The 23,006-nt window shown below is 46.9% G+C and overlaps 1 protein-coding gene across 1 annotated transcript in view; it reads left to right on the top strand.

The window, feature by feature from the left end:
• The window catches only part of MAP3K21 (mitogen-activated protein kinase kinase kinase 21), a 451,782-nt gene that overhangs the window by 325,302 nt on the left and 103,474 nt on the right, over positions 1-23,006 (top strand). Inside the window, exon 7 of the mRNA XM_030198129.1 lies at positions 22,625-22,775. Within this exon, the coding sequence (XP_030053989.1) occupies positions 22,625-22,775 (151 nt within the window). The remainder of the gene's footprint in view (positions 1-22,624; positions 22,776-23,006) is intronic.

Genomic DNA, 23,006 nt, shown 5'->3' with positions numbered 1-23,006 from the left:
CAGCTTCCTCCTGCCTGCTCCAGTCCACCTGACGCAGCTTCCCCCTGCCTGCTCCAATCCGCCAGGTTCAGCTTCTTCCTGCCTGCCCCAGTCCGCCTGACGCAGCTTCCCCTGCCTGCTCCAATCCGCCAGGTTCAGCTTCTTCCTGCCTGCCCCAGTCTGCCTGATCCAGCTTCTTCCTGCTTGCTCCAGTCCGCCTGGTACAGCTTCTTCCTGCCTGCTCCAATCCGCCTGATCCAGCTTCCTCCTGCCCGCTCCAGTCCGCCTGGTACAGCTTCTTCCTGCCAGCTCCAGTCTGCCTGCTCCAGCTTCCTGACTGCCTACTCCAGTTCGCCTGATCCAGCTTCTTCCAGTCTGCTCCAGTCCGCCTGATCCAGCTTCTTCCTGTCTGCTCCAGTCCGCCTGGTACAGCTTCTTCCTGCTAGCTCCAGTCCGCCTGCTCCAGCTTCCTCCTGCCTGCTCGTTCCAGTTCACCTGATCCAGCTTCCTGCCTGCTCGTTCCAGTTCACCTGATCCAGCTGCTCCAGTCCGCCCGATCCTGCTCTCCCTGCTTGCTCCAGTCCATCTGTCTGCTCCAGTCCGCCTGGTACAGCTTCTTCCTGCCAGCTCCAGTCCGTCTGATCCAGCTTCCTCCTGTCTACTCCAGTCCGCCTGATCCAGCTTCCTGCCTGCTCGTTCCAGTTCACCTGATCCAGCTTCCTGCCTGCTCGTTCCAGTTCACCTGATCCAGCTGCTCCAGTCCGCCCGATCCTGCTCTCCCTGCTTGCTCCAGTCCATCTGCCTGATCCAGCTGTTCCAGTCCGCCCGATCCTGCTCTCCATGCCTGCTCCAGTCCATCTGCCTCAACCTGTTCCAGTCTACTTGATCCAGCGTGTTACAGCCTGCCTGCTCCAGCTACTCCCTTACTCCAGGCCCTCTCCTCCAGCCAGCTTACTCCAGTCTGCCTGATACAGCCTGTTCCAGTCCGTCTGCTTCAGCTTGTCCCAGCCTGTTCCAGTCTGTCTGCATCAGCTTGTCCTAGTCCGCCAGCTCCTGCTTCAAACCACTCCAGCCTGCCACTCAACCTGACTACTAGCCAATCATTGACTTTCCACCAATCACCTGACTGTCTACCACCCACCCTGTAACCCGCCTGCCTCCCAGCCCATCCTCCTACCAGCTCATCACTCTCCTGCCCGACTGCTTACCCTCACCTGCCTGTCTCCCAGCCCACCTACCTTCCCTTTGAACTCCTCAGTCACTACCCATGGCCCCCATTCACATCCTATTCCTTGCCCTGTCCCTCCCTAATCTTTTCTCCCTCTCACCGCTGTCTTCCACATGATCTCACTACCCATCCCTGTCCTCTTCCGCCCTCCCCTACCTACCCCTGTCCCCCACCACCTCTCCATCCCTACTGTCTTCCTCCTCCTTCCTAGCTCTCAACCTTCAACACCTCCTTCCTGCCATGAACCCTTCTCCTTTCCTCCTAAGCGCATCCCGTCTTCGTCGCCTTCGTCGCCCTTCCTCACCCACCCTTCTCCGCACTCTCTTGCTCCTTCTCCTGCTATCCGCGGGTGACATCAATCCCAACCCAGGTCCCCCACACCTGTCCTCGTCCTCATCTCATCTATGCAAACGATCCCGCATACTATGCAAACTATTCCCCTCCTCCCCCCTCCTCCCTCCCCTTCTCGTGTGCCCTGTGGAACGCCCACTCAATCTGCAACAAACTTCCCTTCACCCACGATCTCTTCATCTCCCATTCCCTTCATCTGCTCGCCCTAACTGAAACCTGGCTCATCCCGGACAACTCTGCCTCAATCGCAGCCCTATGCCACGGAGGTTATCTTTTCTCCCATTCGCCCCGCCCAGTTGGCCGCGGTGGCGGCGTCGGACTACTACTTTCGCCCGCCTGCAGCTTCCAACCTCTCCACCTACCTCAGTCTCACAGCTTCTCATCCTTTGAAGTTCACTCCATTTGTCTATTCCACCCACTGCCACTCAGAGTTGCAGTCATTTACCGCCCCCCTGATAAATCCCTCCCATCCTTCCTTACCGACTTCGATGCCTGGCTCTCCGTCTTTCTTGAGCCCTCATCCCCATCCCTCATTCTCGGTGACTTCAACATCCACACTGATAACCCTTCCGATTCATATGTTGCTCAGTTCCTCACTCTTACCTCCTCCTTCAACCTCCAACAGAGCCCCACCACCCCTACTCACAAATCTGGCCACTGTCTTGATCTCGTCCTCTCTTCTTCTTGCTCACCCTCCACTTTCTGCGTTTCACCTCTTCCTCTCTCCGACCACCACCTTATCACATTCACACTTCAGCACCCTCCCCCTCACTCTCACCCAACACTAACTACTACGTCCAGAAATCTCCAGGCTGTTGACCCCTCCACCTTATCCTCTACTATCTCTGATCTCCTCCCTTCCATCTTGTTTTCCACATCTGTTGACAAAGCTGTCTCCACTTACAATGCCACTCTTTCCTCTGCTCTAGACACCCTTGCACCGTCCACCTCCCGGCCCACAAGACGTACCAATCCCCAGCCCTGGCTGACCCCTTGCACCCGATACCTTCGCTCCTGTGCCCGTTCGGCTGAACGCCTCTGGAGGAAATCTCGCACCCTTACTGACTTCATTCACTTCAAATTCATGCTATCCTCCTTCCAATCCTCCCTATTCCTCGCTAAGCAGGACTATTATATCCAATTGACCAATTCCCTTAGCTCTAACCCTCGTTGTCTATTCGCCACCCTCAACTCCCTCCTCAAAGTGCCCTCTGCTCCCACCCCCCCCTTCACTCTCTCCTCAATCTCTGGCCCATAACTTCCGTGACAAGGTCCAGAAGATCAACCTCGAATTCACCACCACTCCCTCTCCTCCTCTTCAGCCTATATCTCACTCTCTCATCCAACCTACCCAGCCCTCCTTCTCCTCCTTTCCTGCTATCACCGAAGAGGAAATCGCCCATCTCCTCTCCTCCTCGAAAGCCACCACCTGTTCCTCTGACTCCATCCCCACCAACCTACTTAACACCATCACACCTTCCATCACCCCCACCATCTGTCATATACTTAACCTCTCTCTCTCCACTGCATCTGTCCCGGACACCTTCAAACATGCTGTGGTCACTCCACTCCTCAAAAAACCATCACTTGACCCTACCTGTCCCTCCAACTACCGCCCCATTTCCCTCCTACCCTTCCTCTCCAAGATACTTGAACGCGCCGCCGTTCACAGCCGCTGTATTGATTTTCTCTCCTCTCATGCTATCCTCGATCCGCTCCAATCCGGCTTTTGCCCCCTACACTCAACAGAAACGGCACTATCTAAAGTCTGCAATGACCTATTCCTCGCCAAATCCAAAGGTCACTACTCCATCCTCATCCTCCTCGACCTCTCCGCCGCTTTTGACACTGTCAATCACAACCTATTTCTTGACACACTGTCCTCCCTTGGGTTCCGGGGCTCTGTCCTCTCCTGGTTCTCATCTTATCTCTCCCATCGTACCTTCAGAGTATACTCTCGTGGTTCGTCCTCCTCCCCTATCCCGCTCTCTGTTGGAGTTCCTCAGGGATCTGTCCTTGGGCCCCGTCCTTGGGCCCCTTCTTTTTTCAATCTACACCTCTTCCTTAGGCTCCCTGATTTCTTCTCATGGTTTCCACTATCATCTTTATGCCGACGACACCCAGCTTTATCTCTCCACACCAGAAATCACCGCGGATACCCAGGCCAAAGTCTCGGCCTGCTTATCCGACATTGCTGCCTGGATGTCCAACCGCCACCTGAAACTGAATATGTCTAAGACTGAACTTATTGTCTTCCCACCCAAACCCACTTCCCCTCTCCCTTCACTCTCTATCTCAGTTGAGAACACCCTCATCGTCCCCGTCTCATCTGCCCGCAACCTCAGTGTTATCTTTGACTCCTCCCTCTCCTTTTCTGCGCACATCCAGCAGATAGCCAAGACCTGTCGCTTCTTCCTCTATAACATCAGCAAAATTCGCCCCTTCCTCTCCGAGCACACCACCCGAACTCTCATCCACTCTCTCATTACCTCTCGCCTTGACTACTGCAACCTACTACTGACCGGCCTCCCACGTAGCCATCTACTCTCCCTTCAGTCCATCCAGAACTCTGCCGCACGTCTTATCTTCCGCCTTAACCGATATACTCATATCACCCCTCTCCTTAAGTCACTTCACTGGCTCCCAATCAGATACCGCATAGAGTTCAAGCTTCTCTTACTCACCTACAAATGCACTCGATCTGCGGCCCCTCCGTACCTCTCTACCCTCATCTCCCCTTACGTCCCTACCCGTAACCTCCGCTCTCAAGGCAAATCCCTCCTTTCAGTACCCTTCTCCACCACCTCCAACTCCAGGCTCCGTCCCTTCTGTCTCGCCTCACCCCATGCCTGGAACAAACTCCCTGAGCCCATACGCCGTGCCCCCTCCCTACCCATCTTCAAATCAATGCTCAAAGCCCACCTCTTCAATGTCGCCTTCGGCACCTAATCACTACACCTCCTCTCAGAAAACTTATCTACCCCACCTTGACATTTCGTCCTTTAGATTGTAAGCTCTTCCGAGCAGGGACCGTCCTTATTGTTAATTTGTACAGCGCTGCGTAACCCTAGTAGCGCTCTAGAAATGTTAAGTAGTAGTAGTAGTAGGTGTCATAGTAACATAGTAGATGACGGCAGAAAAAGACCTGCACGGTCCATGCAGTCTGCCCAACAAGATAACTCATATGTGCTAATTTTTGTGTATACCCTACTTTGATTTGTACCTGTGTTCAGCACTATCCCCACCTCCCAACCACCAGTCCCGCCTCCCACCACCGGCTCTGGCACAGACCATATAAGTCTGCCCAGCAGTATCCCTGCCTCCCACCACCGGCTCTGCCACAGACCGTATAAGTCTGCCCAGCACTATCCCCGCCTCCCAACCATCAGCCTAGCCTCCCGATCTTGACTAAGCTCCTGAGGATTCATTCCTTCTGCACAGGTTTCCTTTATGCTTATCCCACGCATGTTTGAATTCCGTTACCATTTTCATTTCCACCGTGGGAGAGCATTCCAAGCATCCACTACTCTCTCCGTGAAAAAATACTTCCTAACATTTTTCTTGAGTCTGCCCCCCTTCAATCTCATTTCATGTCCTCTCGTTTTACCACCTTCCCATCTCCGGAAAAGGTTCGTTTGCGGATTAATACCTTTCAAATATTTGAACGTCTGTATCATATCACCCCTGCTTCTCCTTTCCTCTAGAGTATACATGTTTAGTTCAGAAAGTCTCTCCTCATACGTCTTGTAATGCAAATCCCATACCATTCTCGTAGCTTTTCTTTGCACCGCTTCAATTCTTTTTACATCCTTAAGATACGGCCTCCAAAACTGAACACAATACTCCAGGTGGGGCCTCACCAACGACTTATACAGGGGCATCAACACCCCTTTTCTTCTGCTGGTCACACCTCTCTCTATACAGCCTAACAACCTTCTAGCTACGGCCACCGCCTTGTCACACTGTTTCGTCGCCTTCAAATCCTCAGATACTATCACCCCAAGATCCCTCTCTCCGTCCGTACCTATCAGACTCTCCCCGCCTAACACATACGTCTCCCGTGGATTTCTATTCCCTAAGTGCATCACTTTGTATTTCTTCGCACTGAATTTTAATTGCCAAACCTTAGACCATTCTTCTAGCTTCCGCAGATCCTTCTTCATGTTTTCCACTCCGTCTGGGGTGTCCACTCTGTTACAGATCTTAGTATCATCCGCAAATAGGCAAACTTTACCTTCTAACTTTTTGGCAATGTCACTCACAAATATATTGAACAGAATTGGCTCCAGCACCGATCCCTGAGGCACTCCACTACTCACATTTCCCTCCTCCGAGCGAATTCCATTCACCACCACCCTCTGGCGTCTGTCCGTCAACCAGTTCCTAATCCAGTTCACCACTTTGGGTCCTATCTTCAGCCCATCCAGTTTATTTAAGAGCCTCCTGTGGGGAACTGTGTCAAAAGCTTTGCTGAAATCTAAGTAGATTACGTCCATAGCTCGTCCCTGATTCAATTCTCCTGTCACCCAATCAAAGAACTCAATGAGATTCGTTTGGCACGATTTCCCTTTGGTAAAACCATGTTGTCTCGGATCTTGCAACTTATTGGCTTCCAGGAAATTCACTATCCTTTCCTTCAGCATCGCTTCCATTACTTTTCCAATAACCGAAGTGAGGCTTACCGGCCTGTAGTTTCCAGCTTCTTCCCTATCACCACTTTTGTGAAGAGGGACCACCTCTGCCGTTCTCCAATCCCTCGGAACCTCTCCCGTCTGCAAGGATATATTAAACAAATCTTTAAGAGGACCCGCCAAAACCTCTCTGAGCTCCCTCAATATCCTGGTGTGGATCCCGTCCGGTCCCATGGCTTTGTCCACCTTTAGCTTCTCAAGTTGTTGATGCACACTTTCTTCCGTGAACGGTGCTCTATCCACTTCATTCTCATTTGTACTATTTCCAGTCCATTGTGGTCCTTCTCCAGGATTTTCTTCTGTGAAAACAGAACAAAAGTATCTATTTAGCAAATTTGCTTTTTCTTCATTATTATCCACATAGCGGTTCGCAGTATCTTTTAGTCTCACAATTCCCTTTTTAGTCATTCTCCTTTTACTAATATACCTGAAGAAATTTTTGTCACCCCTCCTTACATTTCTAGCCATTTGTTCTTTCGCTTGCGCTTTTGCCAGTCATATCTCTCTCTTGGCTTCTTTCAGTTTCATCCGGTATTCCTCCATGTGTTCCTTTTCTTGAGTTTTTCTGTATTTCTGGAACGCCAACTCTTTAGCCTTTATTTTCTCAACCACTTGCTTGGAGAACCATATCGGTTTCCTTTTTCTCTTGCTTTTATTTACTTTCCTTACATAAAGGTTTGTGGCCCTATTTATAGCTTCTTTCAGCCTGCACCACTGTCCTTCCACTTCTCGTACTTCCTCACAGCCCATCATCTCCTTCCTCAGGTATTCCCCCATTTTACTAAAGTCAGCACGCTTGAAATCCAGGACTTTGAGTTTTGATTGGCCGCTATCCACTTTAGCTGTTATATTAAACCAAACTGTTTGATGGTCACTGCTGCCCAGGTGTCTGACACTGCGTTGCCTCCTGGCTTCTTTACGGATGTTCATGCCCCGGGGATGACTTCAGAGGTTATTTCCTCTCCCGAGCGTTGGAAACATGCTAAACAAAGACAGGTAAATTCCCCGTCTGAAAGTGGCATATCCTTGAGGGCGTCTATTTGCAGTTCCTATGCAGCCCAGGCATGTCTTTTCTGGCTACAGCAGGCGGTGGAACAGCCCGCCGATGTTGCGGGCCCCCTTTCTGAGGTTGCCCTGCAGATGGATTCAGCCCTGTCATTTTTGGCTGACGCCCTTTATGATGTGGTCAGAGCTACGGCTGAACAGATGTCTGTGGCTGTGTCCACCCTCCGCCTTCTTTGGCTACGGCATTGGGTGGCTGACATGGATTCTAAGCAAAGGCTGGTGAGGCTACCCTTTCGGGGCCTCCTGTTATTTGGAGAGGAATTGGAGAAGGTTGTGAAAGACCTGGGGGAATCTAAACCCCAGCGGTTACCTGAGGATAGTCAGAGGCCTTCTTCAAAGGGTTCTGTGTTTTCCTCCTCTTCCAGACCTCGCTTCCATGAAGCTCGCAGATTTTGCCCGGGGCGCTCTACTGGGTTTTCTCAATGTGCCCGTTTTCAGCAGAGGAACTCCTTTCGCTTGGACAAACGTTCTGCAGGGGACGGTTCCAGGCCAGGAGTTCAGGGGCGTCCTCCACAATGATGGGACGCCAGTCCACTCCTCATTGCCTGCAATAGGAGACGTCTTTCCTTCTTTCTAGAGGAGTAGACCAAGATTACTTCAGATCAGTGGGTCTTGGACCTGATCAGAGAAAGTTACCGACTGGAATTCAGTGCCCCGGTGAGAGACGTGTTTGTGGAGTCCCGATGCGGCACTACCGTAAAACAGGCAGCAGTAGAGGAGACCTTACAAGCCGTGCTGCACCTCAGAGCGGTGATCCCGGTGCCTCCCGCCGAACGCGGCTTTGGCCGCTATTCCATTAATTTTGTCATGCCTCGACAGTGGTGGCATACATAAATCGTCAGGGAGGCACTCAGTGCGGGGCCCTGGCCGCGGAGGCCGCTCAGATTTGCCATGCTGAAGAGCCCTAACCTCTTTAGCCTTTCCTCATATGAGAGGCATTCCATCCCTTTTATCATTTTGGTCACTCTTCTATGAACCTTTCCTAATTCCGCTATATCTTTTTTGAGATATGGCTACCAGAACAGAACGCAGTACTCAAGGGGAGGTCGTACCATGGAGCAATATAATAATCTTGGTCTTATTTACCATCCCTTTCCTAATAATTCCTAGTGTCCTGTTTGCTTTGTTTGGCCAACCCCGCCGCACACTGGGCAAAAGATACAAAATAATGAGTGGCGTGGAACAGGTAGATGTGAAGTGTACACGCTTTCCAAAAATAGTAGGACTAGGTGGCACGTGATGAAACTACAGTGTAGTACATTTAAAACAAATAGGAGAAAATGTTTCTTCACCCAACGCGTAATTACACTCTGGAATTCGTTGCCGGAGAACGTGGTGAAGGCGGTTAGCTTGGCAGAGTTTAAAAAGGGTTTGGACGGTTTCCTAAAGGACAAGTCCATAGACCGCTACTAAGTGTACGGGAAAAATCCACAATTTCAGGAATAACGTGTATAGAATGTTTGTACATTTGGGAAGCTGCCAGGTGCCCTTGACCTGGATTGGCCGCTGTCGGGGACAGGATGCTGGGCTTGATGGGCCTTTGGTCTTTTCCCAGTATGGCATTACTTATGTACTTGTGTAAGATTTCAGCATATTTTCTGCAATGACACCCTTATAAGGTGGACCCTAGCATCAGTTAACTATGATTTGGATTATTCTTCCCAATATGCATCACTTTGCATTTGTCCATATTAAATTTCATCTGCCATTTGGATGCCAAGTCTTCCAGTTTCCTAATGTCTTCCTGCAATTTTTCGTAGTCTGCATGTGTTTTCACTACTTTGAATAGTTTTATATAATCTGCAAATGTAATCACCTCACTCGTTCTGATTTCCAGATCATTTATAAATATGTTAAATAGCACAGGTCCCAGTACAGATCCCTGCGGCACTCCACTATTCATCCTCCTCCACTGAGAAAACTGGCTATTTACCCTACCCTCTGTTTTCTGTCTAATAAAGCAATTCCTAATCTACAATAGGATATTGTCTTCTATCCCATGACTTTTTAATTTTCTCAGGAGTCTCTCATGAGGAACTTTGTCAAAACTTTCTGAAAATCTAGATACAGTACCAGTTCCCCTTTAGCCACATGTTTGTTCATGTCTTCAAAGAAATGAAGCAAATTGGTGAGGCAAGACTTCCCATGGTTTAACCTAAGTTAACTCTGTCACATTAAACCATATTTATGTGTTCTGAAGTTTTATTCTTTATAATATTTTTCTACTATTTTACCCTGCAATGAAGTTAGGCTTACTGGTCTGTAATTTCCCGGACTACCTCTGGAATCTTCTTAAAAAATCAGTATTACATTGGCCACCCTCCAGTTCCTCTGGTACTATGGACGATGTTAATGACAGGTTACTGATCACTAACAGCAGATTAGCAATTTCATGTTTTGAGTCCTTTCTGTACCCTGTGTTGTATTCCATCCGGTCCAGGTGATTTGTCACTCTTTATTTTGTCGATTTGGCTCGATACATCTTCCAGGTTCACCTTATTTCAAGTCCTCTGCATCGTCACCCTTGAAAACCAGAAGAGTAAGCGAACTTGAAGCCCTTGTGGCAGACCCACCTTACACCAGGTTCCACCATGATGGGGTTGTTCTCCTAACCCACCCCAAAATCAGTCCATTGTACTTCCTGTCTTCTTCCCTAAGCCACACTCATCCTGGAGAAACAGCAGTGTATATCCTGGACTGCTAGCGTATTATCTGGAGTATACGAAATCTTATAGGAAGTCCTCCCAAATTTTTGCGTCCTTTGGCCTTAACAAATTAGCGATTTCCATCACCAAACATACTTGTCTGACTGTCTCCTACATGTATATTCAAGCTTGGCTTGACCCTTCACGGCTGTGTCACCACTCACAATGTAAGAGCCAGGGTGGCTTCATTAGCCCATTTCCGCTTTACCTCCACTGAAGAAATTTACAAGGTGGCAACATGGTCTTCTGTCTACACCTTCACTGCTCACTCTAGCAGCATTCTAGGCGGGATAGCCGATTTGGACAAGCAGTCCTGCAAAATATTTTTACTACTTGTATATCAACTCCACCTACTGGCCCTTTTTTCCTGTGAGGCCCATTTTCTCTTTAGTTCACATGGTTATTATATTTGTGAGTCTGGCAGCTAATGAGTCCCACATGTGAGAATATCTTGCCTGCTTGTCCTTGGCGAAAACAAAGTTACTTACCTGTAATAGATGTTCTCTGAGGATAGCAGACATAGATTTTCATATCCCTCCCACTTCCCCTCGGAGTTGTCGTCTTAGCTTTAGTATTATGCTGCTCGTCCTGCGCACAAGCATTGGGTGGGAAGGCAACTGCACATGCTTAATGAGGCACTGCCTCAAAGTTTTAAAGTGACTGTGTATTATGACAGAGTCCTCACCAAGGTCTCCCACATGTGAAAATATATGTCTGCTGTCCTTGGAGAACATCTGCTACAGGTAAGTAACTTCACTTTAGTTACCTTTTCTCAGAGATGGTCACATATAAAATCAATGTAATATAAAGACTACATATATATCCATGTGCCTTTATATCAGTGGTTCCCAAACTTGATCCTGGAGGCACCCCAGCCAGTCAGATTTTCAGGATACCCACAATGAATATTCTTGATAGAGATTTGCATGCAGTGGAGGTAGTGCATGCAAATCTCTCTCATGAATATTCATTGTAGATGTCCTGGGAACCGGACTGACTGTGGTGCCTCCAGGACCAGTTATGGGAACCACTGCTTTATATAATTACTTCCTGGAAAGCTGTCACATGATGTTATACATGTAATGCTGGCAGAAATTCGCCCATTTGTGTATTTTATAAAATACTTGCATATGTGCTGATTTTGCCCCTTCTTTCCCCCTTCTTCTCTCCATGTCCAACCACCCCTTTTCTGGGAATACCTGTATGTATATCACATAAAAGTACACACCATGCTTTCTACCTATTGAGGTTGAAGCCGGTATAGGCAGGAGCAATTTAGTCTCTCCTGCCTATGCCGGCTCCAATCTCAAGATGGCTGCCGTGAACTTCAGCTTCTTGTGAGACTGTTGCTGAGGGTCTCGGAAGCCATTTGGTGGTGGTGGGGGGGGGGGGGGGGGCACACATGACTGGGGCGAGAGTGACTGTGAATTGCTCTTGCCCTCAGGCTACTAGACCACCAGGGCACCTATGGTAGGCCGTTGGGAGATCTGACTGATGGGTGGCTCTGGGAGGGGGGAGAGCAGGGCCTGGCCAGTTTAGTTTAGATGGAAAGAAGCTTTAAGATCTTAAAAATCTTATTGTGCTGTGGGGAAAAAGGAACATTATTCTACAATAATTGGTACTGAATCTATTAAAAAAAATATTCACATTCGCGAATGATCTTTCTCCTCCTAGTCTTGACAGACAGTTAATTAATGCACAACCTAGTGCACAGGATCTGGCTGATATTTTTTTCTATATTAAAGTTCAGAAGATACATGATGATCTTACTAATAATCAGATTCAGCTAAGATTCTAATTTTTTTTATTTTGGAGTCGGATTCTGAGGTAGATGTTGCTGTAGACCAATTATGGGACTCTTTTGAGCCCATTATGGTCAACGATTTATCATCGCTTCCTAAATTGTCATCCCATCAAAGTGTTTTGGATATCTGTCCTTCTAATTTATTTGTTAATCCACCAATTACAATAGTTTCATGGCTTGTTTTATTTTTTAATAGTTTATTGGTGGTTGGGAAGCTTCTAGAAGAGATAGGTTGTATTATTCCTATTCCGAAGGCTTCGAACTTGGATCTATCCTTTACATCTAGTTTTAGACCTATAGCAGGTCTCACAAAATTTATTAGAAACTTTAGTTCCATTACAGCCCCACAGATCAATCCAGAACCAAGTGGGTTGTGTCCCCCTACCAGCGGGTGGAGATGGAACGCCAGAGCTCTGCCATGGGGGATACTGTGCGGCAGCCTCACTCGTAGTATTCTCTCTATCTCATCAGGTGGATGGACATATCCTTTGCAGCTCTCAGGATGGTGCTTGCTCCTGGCCTGTTCCCGCAGGTCTAGTTGAGCTGGGGGTCTTGGCTTTCTCTGCCTGCCTATTGGGGGTACACCTGGTGGGGCCAGGTCCCCCCCCCCTTCATCACTGTTTGCCCGCCTATCTGGTTCCAGTCTGGAAGTTTGTTCTCCTGCCTCTTTAATAAATAAATAAATAAAAGCTGCAGGGCGAACTTTGCCATTGAATGTCTGGGTAAGTTGGGTGCTAGCTCTTCTGTTGCCCTGTTTGTGGTTTCCACATCTCTCCTAAAACTATAAGTGCCTTTATTCTGATAGTCTAGCCACTGGAACAGTCAGTGACTGCTCCCGTTGGGATTTCTGGTGAGCAGTTTCAGGACCTTGTCCTGTCCTTATTGCTAACTACGACCGGCTTCCCTCCTTTGCTTTTGTCCCTGGGTTCCTCCTTTGAACCGGCGGAGGGGACATGGTGGGTCTTTGGTAGGCTTTGCGTCTGCCAGTTAGCAGCCATCTTACTCCTTTAGTGCCATTTTTAGGATGGCAACCGTTTGCTGCCTACAAAAAAAAAAAAGGGCGCGGGTCGGCGATTGCTGGTTCTCCCTGTCAGACTCCCTACCCCCCTGTGGCACTCAGCTACTCTGGCGGCATGATTTTCTTTTCTCCATACCAGTCTGAACCCTTCTCCGTTTTTGCAGCGTTCAGTTGCTCCAGCAGCAGTGTGCTCTCGCAGTTGTTGATAGCATGTTTGAGAACGGAACTTTCCTGGGGAAGCGGCCAGTTAGCATTTCTCCCCCTTCCTTGCTAGCTGTGATGCAAGTTTTTCTCTTTCCTGCCTGCAAGCCTCTTTGCCTTTGCTTAAACAAAACAAAAAAAAAAAACCCCAAAAAAACTGAGACTCTGTAATGAGTCATGCCGCATGATTCTTGCTACACTGGTTTCTGCTGGGTTTACAGAGTTCTGGCACACAAGCTTTGAGTCTGTACCCTCAGTTGGTTGTGCTGGAGGAAGTGGAGGCTTCAGCTGGTGCCAATGGATGTTGAGGTGGGAAGTCATCGGAATCTTCTGCCAGACTTTGATCTTCAGTCAGCAGGATGGTTTTTGCACTTTTGTGGGTGTTTCTTCCCTTATTTTGACTTCCATTTCTATGGATTTTTTTGTTGGAGTCGCCGGTTTGCTGCTTAATCAGCTAATTCTCTTAGGCGAGAAACCTTTTTGGCAGCCGCCATTACAATTTTATTTCAGTGCCTTGCTTTCCTCAGCTGGCGTTGGGTGAGCTGTCTGCTCTTCACACTGTTTTTTGTAAAAACAAAAAAAACAACAAAATGAAAAAGAACCAGCGCACACATTCTAGCAGGTCCTTTCCTGAGTCTGCCTGCAGTTTCTCTATTACCTGCATCTCAGGTTTTTACCGGAGCAGTAGCAAACTGTGGGCTTTGTATTACCTTCTTCAAGGCAACACTTTGTGGGAATGGGTACGGCTCTTTAGCCTAGCATTGTCTGCTGGGTTTACAGTGTTGGGCCGTCTTTCTGTCTTGCAGGTTTGCTGTTTTCTGCATTCTGCTTCGTGCATGGCCAGGTTTGCACTGGCTAGTGTCAGAAGTGATTATTTGCTTCTTGTCTCCGGGAGAGCTAGCTTTCTGCTGTTTCCTTCATTCTGCTTTGTGCTTAGCCAGGTTTGCCCTGGCTAGTGTCAGAAGTGGTTATTGGCTTCTTGTTGTGTCCGGGAGAGTTAGCTTTCTTGGTCACCATTGACACTTTATTTTAGCATTTCGGGTGAGTTCTGAATGTCATTGGGACATTTGCATTGAATTTTCAATGGCCTCATTAACGTGTTTTTTTCCTGCAGCCATGCCGGTTGCTGGCTTTCTCCGGTGCACTTTCCGCGGTAGTCTTTCCTAGTACTGAGTGATCTTGCACCCTTTCTGCATTACAGTACCTTCTGCAGGTTATTTAATCTGATTATCCCTTGTCTGTAAGGATGTGACGTCATTTTTGGCTGGGTCAGACCTCAGGGACTGGACGATTTTTTCTTTAAACTCAATTGCAATGTTTTCCCTTGGGAATTACTTCTTGCAGTCTCGCGAGCTGCACCTCTGTGCTCTGTCACTTACTGAGTGCTCTGAAGCAATTGCAGTCTTCTTTGACAGTGTTATCTTTGCTTGGTGCCTATGGGGCAGGTCATTTGGATTTTAGCTCCCCTTTTGTTTTTTCTCCTGAGACTGCTGTCCTTGTCTTTTGTGCATGAGTTTGGCAGGGCATTGATACTAGCATTCGGTTGCTTCCAGGACTAGCATGTGGTCTCTTTACATTGTGGCTTTCTTTTCTCCCTGGTGGCATTCTGACACTCTAGGAGACTGTCAACCAGTCTCAGATCAGGTATGTATCCCTGGGGGCTGACTATGTCATGTCAGGACCGTCATCCTAGCTTCATTCTGAATGATCTGCCATTCTGTCTCTGGGTTGACATCTTTTTTTTTTTTTTTTTTTTTGCAGAATGGACACTGTCTTTTGGCAGGATTGTTGCCATCTTATGTTAGCCTGGAATACGCAAACAAATCTTTTCCGGAGATGGGTAGGCGGTAGAACAAGAGGACATGAAATGAGATTGAAGGGGGGCAGACTCAGGAAAGATGTCAGGAAGTATTTTTTCACAGAGAGGGTGGTGGATGCTTGGAATGCCCTCCCGCAGGAGGTGGTGGAGATGAAAACGGTAACGGAATTCAAACATGCGTGGGATATACATAAAGGAATCCTGTGCAAAAGGAATGGATCCTCAGAAGCTTAGCTGAAATTGGGTGGCAGAGCAGGTGGGGGGAGGAGGGGTTGGTGGTTGGGAGGCGAGGATAGTGGAGGACAGACTTATACAGTCTGTGCCAGAGCCGGGATGGGAGGCGGGACTGGTGGTTGGGAGGCGGGGAATCCTGCTGGGCAGACTTATACGGTCTGTGTCCTGAAAAAGACAGGTACAAATCAAGGTAAGGTATACACATATGAATTTATCTTGTTGGGCAGACTGGATGGACCATGCAGGTCTTTTTCTGCCGTCATCTACTATGTTACTATGTTACTTTTAGGTTCTGCTGAAACTGAGTGGCCAATTTTGGTTTGGTTGAAACCGAAGATCCTGGTTTCGGTTGGTCTCTACTTGCAAGATAACACAAATCTGTGAGAGACCTAACAGAAAACATGGGCCCTACAGGGTAATCTGACATTTTTCAGAAAAATGCCAAAAAAATTTGCTACCTCAAACTTTTGCCAGTGATTGTAAAGTAAGAAACCTCGCCAAAAAAAAAAAAAAAAATTAATGTACCCATGTAGCAAACCTGCCTACCATAATAGCACATTCCTGAAAGTTAACAGCACTGCCCCAGCGCTTCTTGCTTAGCACCACTGCGGTTGATTTCTGTTCCAGTTTTGATTGATTGTTTTTTTAAGCCTATGCTCGGCGCATTCATCTGTAATTCGCCTTTTCTAAAGGCTTGTTTTGGCTGCCTTGCTTATGGTTTTCCATTCATTGGCTTACACAACAAACAGACTCCTGAAGCAGGCGGTTTTTTGCCAAAACACGGCTCCGTGTTGTCTTTTTAACTTTCATTTAATAAAACATTTGATTACTCGCCTCCACGGTGTCTTGGAAGTGTTGTGTTGATCTCGCTACTTTTTTGCTGTTCTTTTATTTTTATCTACATAGCGGATCTAGTTTCTCCACTTTTTGTTGGTTTTTTGTTTGAAAGTTGATAGCACCTGGAGTCCAAGAAGAGTCCTAAACATCTATTGAAAAAACAAAGGAGTCTAATATGGCCATGTTTTGCCTAAAAAGGTTGCAACAGGGGTCAAAGATCATTCTAAAAGTAACATAAATAATAATATCTTAGGAGTTTGACTCATTAGCAAACAACTAACTGAAATTGTCTTCAATGCAAATATGCTAGACAGAAATCCATACGCTTGTTACAAAGTTTGCTACATAACTCTGTATAATCTTTGGGGAAACAGGGAAGACAGCAGCTTATGCAACCTAAGTATTGTATCCTAGGACCATGTCAAAAGCACATAAAGACAACTCTGATCACAAGAACCCTGGAATTCATTATTTCTCTTTGATACTTCATAACATAAAGTAGTTAAAATAATAAATGAAGGGGAAGTAAAGGATAAAATGCCAAAATATACCTTCACAGAGTAAATAAAAATAATTTACTTTTAAATAGAACAAATATGGAAAGAAGGACAGCTCAAAGAGCCAGTCAATAAACTGGTCAATATTCAGCAGGGTTTACGCAGGCAGAAGAAGCTCCTGTCCACTTAAATCACACTGAGCGAGCTGGCTGGCTGGCTACTGCTATGTAGTAGCACTTAATGAGTCAGTGCTCCTGAATATTACTACTACTACTACTACTACTTAACATTTCTAGAGCGCTACTAGGGTTACGCAGTGCTGTACAATTTAACAAAGAGAGACAGTCCCTGCTCAAAGAGCTTACAATCTAATAGACAAGTGAACGGTCGGTCCGATAGGGGCAGTCAAATTGGGGCAGTCTGGATTCACTGAACGGTAAGGGTTAGGTGCCGAACGCAGCATTGAAGAGGTGGGCTTTAAGCAAAGACTTGAAGACGGGCAGGGAGGGGGCTTGGCGTAAGGGTTCAGGAAGGTTGTTCCAAGCATAGGGTGAGGCGAGGCAGAATGAGCGGAGCCTGGAGTTGGCGGTGGTGGAGAAGGGCACTGAGAGGAGGGATTTATCCTGTGAACGGAGGTTACGGGCGGGAACGTAAGGGGAGATGAGGGTAGAGAGGTAGTGAGGGGCAGCAGACTGAGTGCATTTGTAGGTAAGAAGGAGAAGCTTGAATTGAATGCGGTATCCGATCGGAAGCCAGTGAAGTGACCTGAGGAGAGGGGTGATATGAGTATATCGGTTCTGGTGGAATATGAGACGTGCAGCAGAGTTCTGAACAGACTGAAGGGGGGATAGATGGCTAAGTGGGAGGCCGGTGAGGAGTAAGTTGCAGTAGTCCAGGCGAGAGGTAATGAGAGCGTGGACGAGAGTTCGGGTGGTGTGTTCAGAGAGGAAAGGGCGAATTTTGCTGATGTTAAAGAGGAAGAAGCGACAGGTCTTGGCTATCTGCTGGATATGCGCAGAGAAGGAGAGAGAGGAGTCAAAGATGACTCCGAGGTTGCGGGCAGATGAGACGGGGAGGATGAGGGTGTTATCAACTGAGATAGAAAGTGGAGGAAGAGGAGAAGTGGGTTTTGGTGGAAAGACGATAAGCTCGGTCTTGGACATGTTCAGTTTCAGGTGGCGGTTGGACATCCAGGTCGCAATGTCGGCTAAGCAGGCCGATACCTTTGCCTGGGTCTCCGCGGTGATGTCTGGTGTGGAGAGATACAGTTGGGTGTCATCAGCATAGAGATGATATTGGAAACCATGAGATGAGATCAGGGAGCCCAGGGAAGAGGTGTAGATTGAGAAGAGAAGGGGTCCAAGGACCGATCCCTGGGGAACACCAACAGATAAGGGGATGGGGGTGGAGGAAGATCCATGAGAGTGAACTTTGAAGGTGCGGTGGGAGAGATAGGAGGAGAACCAGGAGAGGACAGAGCCCTGGAACCCAAATGAGGACAGTGTGGCAAGAAGTAAGTCATGATTGACAGTGTCAAAAGCGGCGGATAGATCCAGGAGGATGAGGATGGAGTAGTGGCCTCTGGATTTGGCAAGGAACAGGTCATTACAGACTTTAGAAAGTGCTGTTTCTGTCGAGTGAAGAGGGTGAAAACCGGATTGAAGCGGATCAAGGATGGCATGAGAGGAGAGAAAATCAAGGCAGCGGCTGTGGACTGCGCGCTCAAGTGTCTTGGAGAGGAAGGGTAGGAGGGAGATGGGGCGGTAGTTGGAGGGACAGGTAGGGTCTAGTGATGGTTTTTTGAGGAGTGGCGTAACTACAGCATGCTTGAAGGTGTCGGGGACAGTTGCAGTGGAGAGAGAGAGGTTGAGGATATGACAGATGGAGGGGGTGATAGTAGGAGAGATGGTGTTAAGTAAGTTGGTGGGGATGGGATCAGAGGAACAAGTGGTGCATTTTGAGGAGGAAAGAAGGCAGGCGGTTTCGTCCTTGGAGATATCAGGAAAGGAGGAGAAGGAGGTCTGGGTTGGTTGGTTGAGGGAGAGGGTTGAAGGGTGAAGAGGAGGAGGTGGCTTGGTAGTGAACTCAAGGTTGATCTTTTGCACCTTGTCGCGGAAGTAGTCAGCCAGTGATTGAGGAGAGAGTGACGGGGGGGTGGGAGCGGAGGGCACTTTGAGGAGGGAGTTAAGGGTGGCGAAGAGACGACGAGGGTTAGAGCTGAGAGAATTAGTCAATTGGGTGTAATAGTCCTGTTTGGCAAGGAATAGTGAGGACTGGAAGGAGGATAGCATGAATTTGTAGTGAAGGAAATCTGAATGGGTGCGAGATTTCCTCCAGAGGCGTTCAGCAGATCAGGCGCAGGAGCGAAGGTAACGGATGCAAGGGGTCAGCCAGGGCTGGGGATTAGTACGCCTTGTGGGACGGGAGGTGGATGGTGCAAGGGTGTCCAGAGCAGAGGAGAGAGTGGCATTGTAAGCGGAGACAGCCTCGTCAACAGACTCGGAGGACATGATGGAGGGGAGGAGATTAGAAATACTAGATGATAAGGTGGGAGGGTCAATAATCTGGAGATTCCTGGAAGTAGTGGTTAATGTTGGGCGGGGCTGAGGGGGAGGGTGAAGAAGTGTGAAGGTGATCAGGTGATGATCAGAGACAGGAAGAGCTGAGGTGTGGAAATTGGAGGGTGAGCCGGAAGAGGAGAGGACGAGGTCAAGGCAATGGCCATCACGGTGAGTAGGGGTGGTGGAACATAGCTGGAGGTTGAAGGAGGATGTTAGAGTGAGGAACTGAGAAGCGTGAGAGTTGGACAGGTCATCAACGTGTATGTTGAAGTCTCCGAGAATGAGGGATGGAGATGAGGGTTCAAGAAAAACAGAAAGCCAGGCATCGAAGTCGGTGAGGAAGGAAGGGAGGGATTTATCAGGGGGGCGGTAAATGACTATTACTTCAGCAGCATTGTTCAGGCGATGCCAGGGCTGTCCCAGAAATTATTCAGGCACCAGCAGTATTCAGTATTGGTGCTTACGTGCCTAACCAGCCAAGTTGGACCATGTAAATAGCAGTCCTAATTTTGACCAGTTAAGTATGTGGGTAGTGCACTGAATTTGTCATACCGCATAACTTCCAGGTATTGCCACAAACCTAATAATTCAATATTGGGGCCCAGGCATTGTCTGGCATTGATTATCCAGATCTATTTTAGCAACAGTGGTCATTCCTTTAAAAAAAAAAAAAAACCTCTAATCTGGTTGAATATTTGTTTGAATTTCTTATCCGCGTTTATGAAGATTCACCCGAGGCGGTGTACAGCAGGTACAGTTTAACATAAAGCTTACAATTTTTTGAACATCATAACAATAGTAAAATAACTAAGAATAACCTAATACAATAAATGAGGTAAACTTGAAAACAGTAAATTAAAACCTAATAATAGAACTACTGTGAAACAGTATCAAAAATTTACATATTTAACAGCACTGGAATTCAAATACCAGAGAAGTAATATAATGTTAGCATAATACTAATGATACACACCTTATAAGCTTGCATTAGAGCATTCAACTAACAGATATGATTCTAAAGATTTTCTACAATATAGATCCGAGTGTATGTTTGTTCTTAGTGACAGCATAATTGGATTTTTGCAGCACTGTTTTTACCTACTTCTCTGAAAAGCTTCTCATATTGTAGCCATCATTGCTGTTTAGAATCTTCAGGATCAATTGTGTTTATCTTTTCTCAGTGACTGCTTAAGTAAAGCTGCCAAAATATGTTAGGTAACATCTATTTCTTGTTTTGTTCTGTGACCGCCTCACACCAGAAGTATTGCTTTTCTAACGCTCATGCCTTTTTGTATTTATTCATTCTTATATCCCACAATTATCCAAAAAACAAGTTTCGGTTCAATGTGGCTAACAGGAGAAATTACAGTAATGTTTTACAATTATAAAGCACTATAGAACATCAGTAATATGTATAATTAACCATAATATTTCTTGAAACGATAGGTTTTAATTCTCAGAACTGAAGATAGTTTGTAATGCTTCTTGAGTTTTTGGAAATTGAATTCCACCATTTAGAACCCAGATAACTAAATCCAGCCATGGATTTGTAATACACTAACCTAAGCACTAAAGGACTGATGCAGAAAGCTACCGTGAGCTACAGGAAAAGTTTGTTCCTGCTCATTAATGGCCGCTGTGTGCTAAGAGTTTCTGCGGTAGACATCAGCACACAGCATATTAAAATGCATACTAAGAGCTGATCAGCTACCCTGCAGCATGCAGGGTTGTGCGCTGAGGGGCTCGGTGGTACACTCATCCCATGAAATCACCTGACTCGGTTCTCTCTCACCCTCCATGATATTTTAAATAAATAATCCCCTGTAGCACCCCCACCTCTGACATGACCAGCCCCCCTCCCTCTCCCCCAGTGTCTAGTGGCCCTCCTCCAATGGGACCAGAACTGGTCAGCCTTTCTTCTTCTCACCAACCCCCAACACAATCAGCCCCCTCTTTTCCTTCCAACAAAACTATCGTCTTGGTGTCTGGTGGCACCCTTCCCCCTGCCCAACCAACCAGAATTTATAAGAAAAAAAAATAGTTCCTGGTATCTAATGATATCCCCAGACCCCCTCAGACTGCATACCTCTTAATGTGGCAGGAGCAATGCCCACTCACTCCTGCCTCCGGCACCGTTATTCTCATTCTGGCAGGGGGTAGTCTGCCATTTAAGGCAATTTCTCCCTTATGGCAAATTGGTTCTGCCGGTGCATACCCAGGATGCACCTCGGGGTAGGAGCCGCCATTTTTGAGCATATGGTGCTACAGGCAGGAGTTGAGTGGTCATTGCCCCAATCTCTCTAAGAGATATGGGGTCTGGGGCATCGTGAATGAGTATCTGGTTGGGTGTGGGTGCTACTAGACACCAGGGACTTTTTTCCCCCCTAAGTTTGCAGACGAGTGGGGCAGGAGGTGAGAGGGAAGGGCGCCACGGGACACCAGGAAATGGCAGTGGTGGGGTGAGAGGGAAAGGTGCCCTAAGCACCAGGGATTGTTCAGGGGTGGGGGGATGCCACTAGCTGCTGTTCAGGGCACGGGAAAGTAAAAAAGCCACGGCGTGCTTGCCTGTAGCTCCCTCCTCCCCCATATCACCTTATCAGGGTCTGAGCCAGGCATTGCTCAGGTACTGACAGGAAAGGTGATATTTATCAATGAACTGCGCATTATTGCTACAATTTTAACGTGGCAATAATTTGTATACTCATTGATTTTAGCATGCTGTGGGGATTTTTGTTTGTGGTATTTTGCAATAGAGTTGTGACTCTATATTATGAGGCTTGCTGCATCGGTCTCTAAGACTGCTATAAAATTGATGCTTTGGATCTACAGTCACTAATGGTTTGCCAAATGGCAGGTGTCAGGTTGGATATACTATATCGTGTGCTCTAATGTGAATAATCACTAATCTAGAGTCTTCCAATTTTATGTGATGCCATTTTCACCTTTTTCATTACATGAAAAATACTAATGCTTTGTTTTTCAGTAAGGCTGCACTACATTCTTATTTTTTTCTCCAGTGATTTCCCAAACTGATACAAGTATTGTTAATGATCGAAGGAATAGTATATATGTATACCAGCAGGATGTGGATATCACAAGTGAATATGAGTCCTACATTGGGGCTGTGAAAAAAGGCAAGACCCTATTATTCAATTACACAAAGGGTTTCGGGTACAGTAATTTTGCATAGAATTGTGCAGTAAGGCCCTGAGCATTTTAAGCAGAAACTTTCACATGTTTGAATATCAGTAATAAATTGAAAGTACACACAGAGCTTGTTATACTACTTTTAAATGCCAGAGTCATTGCAATTTGGATGGAAGTGCAAATTGTTAAAATGCTCAGTGCAGTTCACAGGCCAGTAAGCTGAATCTTGCACTTTTCAATGATCGTGTTTTAAAAGCAAACACAATTCTTGCTGTATATTTTCTTAATTGCTTCTTAAGAAATCTTTTGCTGATTTTCTAAAATTGCTTTGCTTCCTTATGTAGCTAAGTGGGATGCTTTTGATTGTTTTAAAGCACTTTGTTTCGGTGTTTCCTTGTATTAGTTCTGATGATGGATGTATGTTAACAGACCATGTCAAGGAGGTTTACTTACCATTTCCCCCCCCCCCCTCCCCATATGTCTTCAGTCACATCTGATGAAAGCAATAGAACATGGGGAAGGAGCACAGTCATTCGCCATGAAGAATTTGAGGATGTCAAAAAAAGTTTCAAAAAGAGAGGCCGTACATGGGGACCAAGTTCAGTTCAAACAAAGGAGCATTCTGACTGCAAAGAGAGGTTTGATTGTGTCATAAAATAAACTTCCTTGCAGGAAATGAATTAAATAATGCATACATGTTAAATGTTTTCTGTACTTAGCAAAAGTTGTTGCTGTTGTAGCTGGCTGGCTCTTTTAGCCTAAAAGCAGTGGCCCTGTGACTCCTTCAAGAGTTTGAAATGTCTAATGTACTCGTAGAATTAACAAAATTCACAGCAAATACTATTCTTACATTTGTGAGAGTTAGGTTC

Source organism: Microcaecilia unicolor, chromosome 3 (genome assembly GCF_901765095.1).
Source record: "Microcaecilia unicolor chromosome 3, aMicUni1.1, whole genome shotgun sequence".
NCBI classification, from domain to species: Eukaryota; Metazoa; Chordata; class Amphibia; order Gymnophiona; family Siphonopidae; genus Microcaecilia; species Microcaecilia unicolor.
Note: the sequence above shows the minus strand (reverse complement) of the source record. Positions and strands in the feature narration are given on the sequence as shown.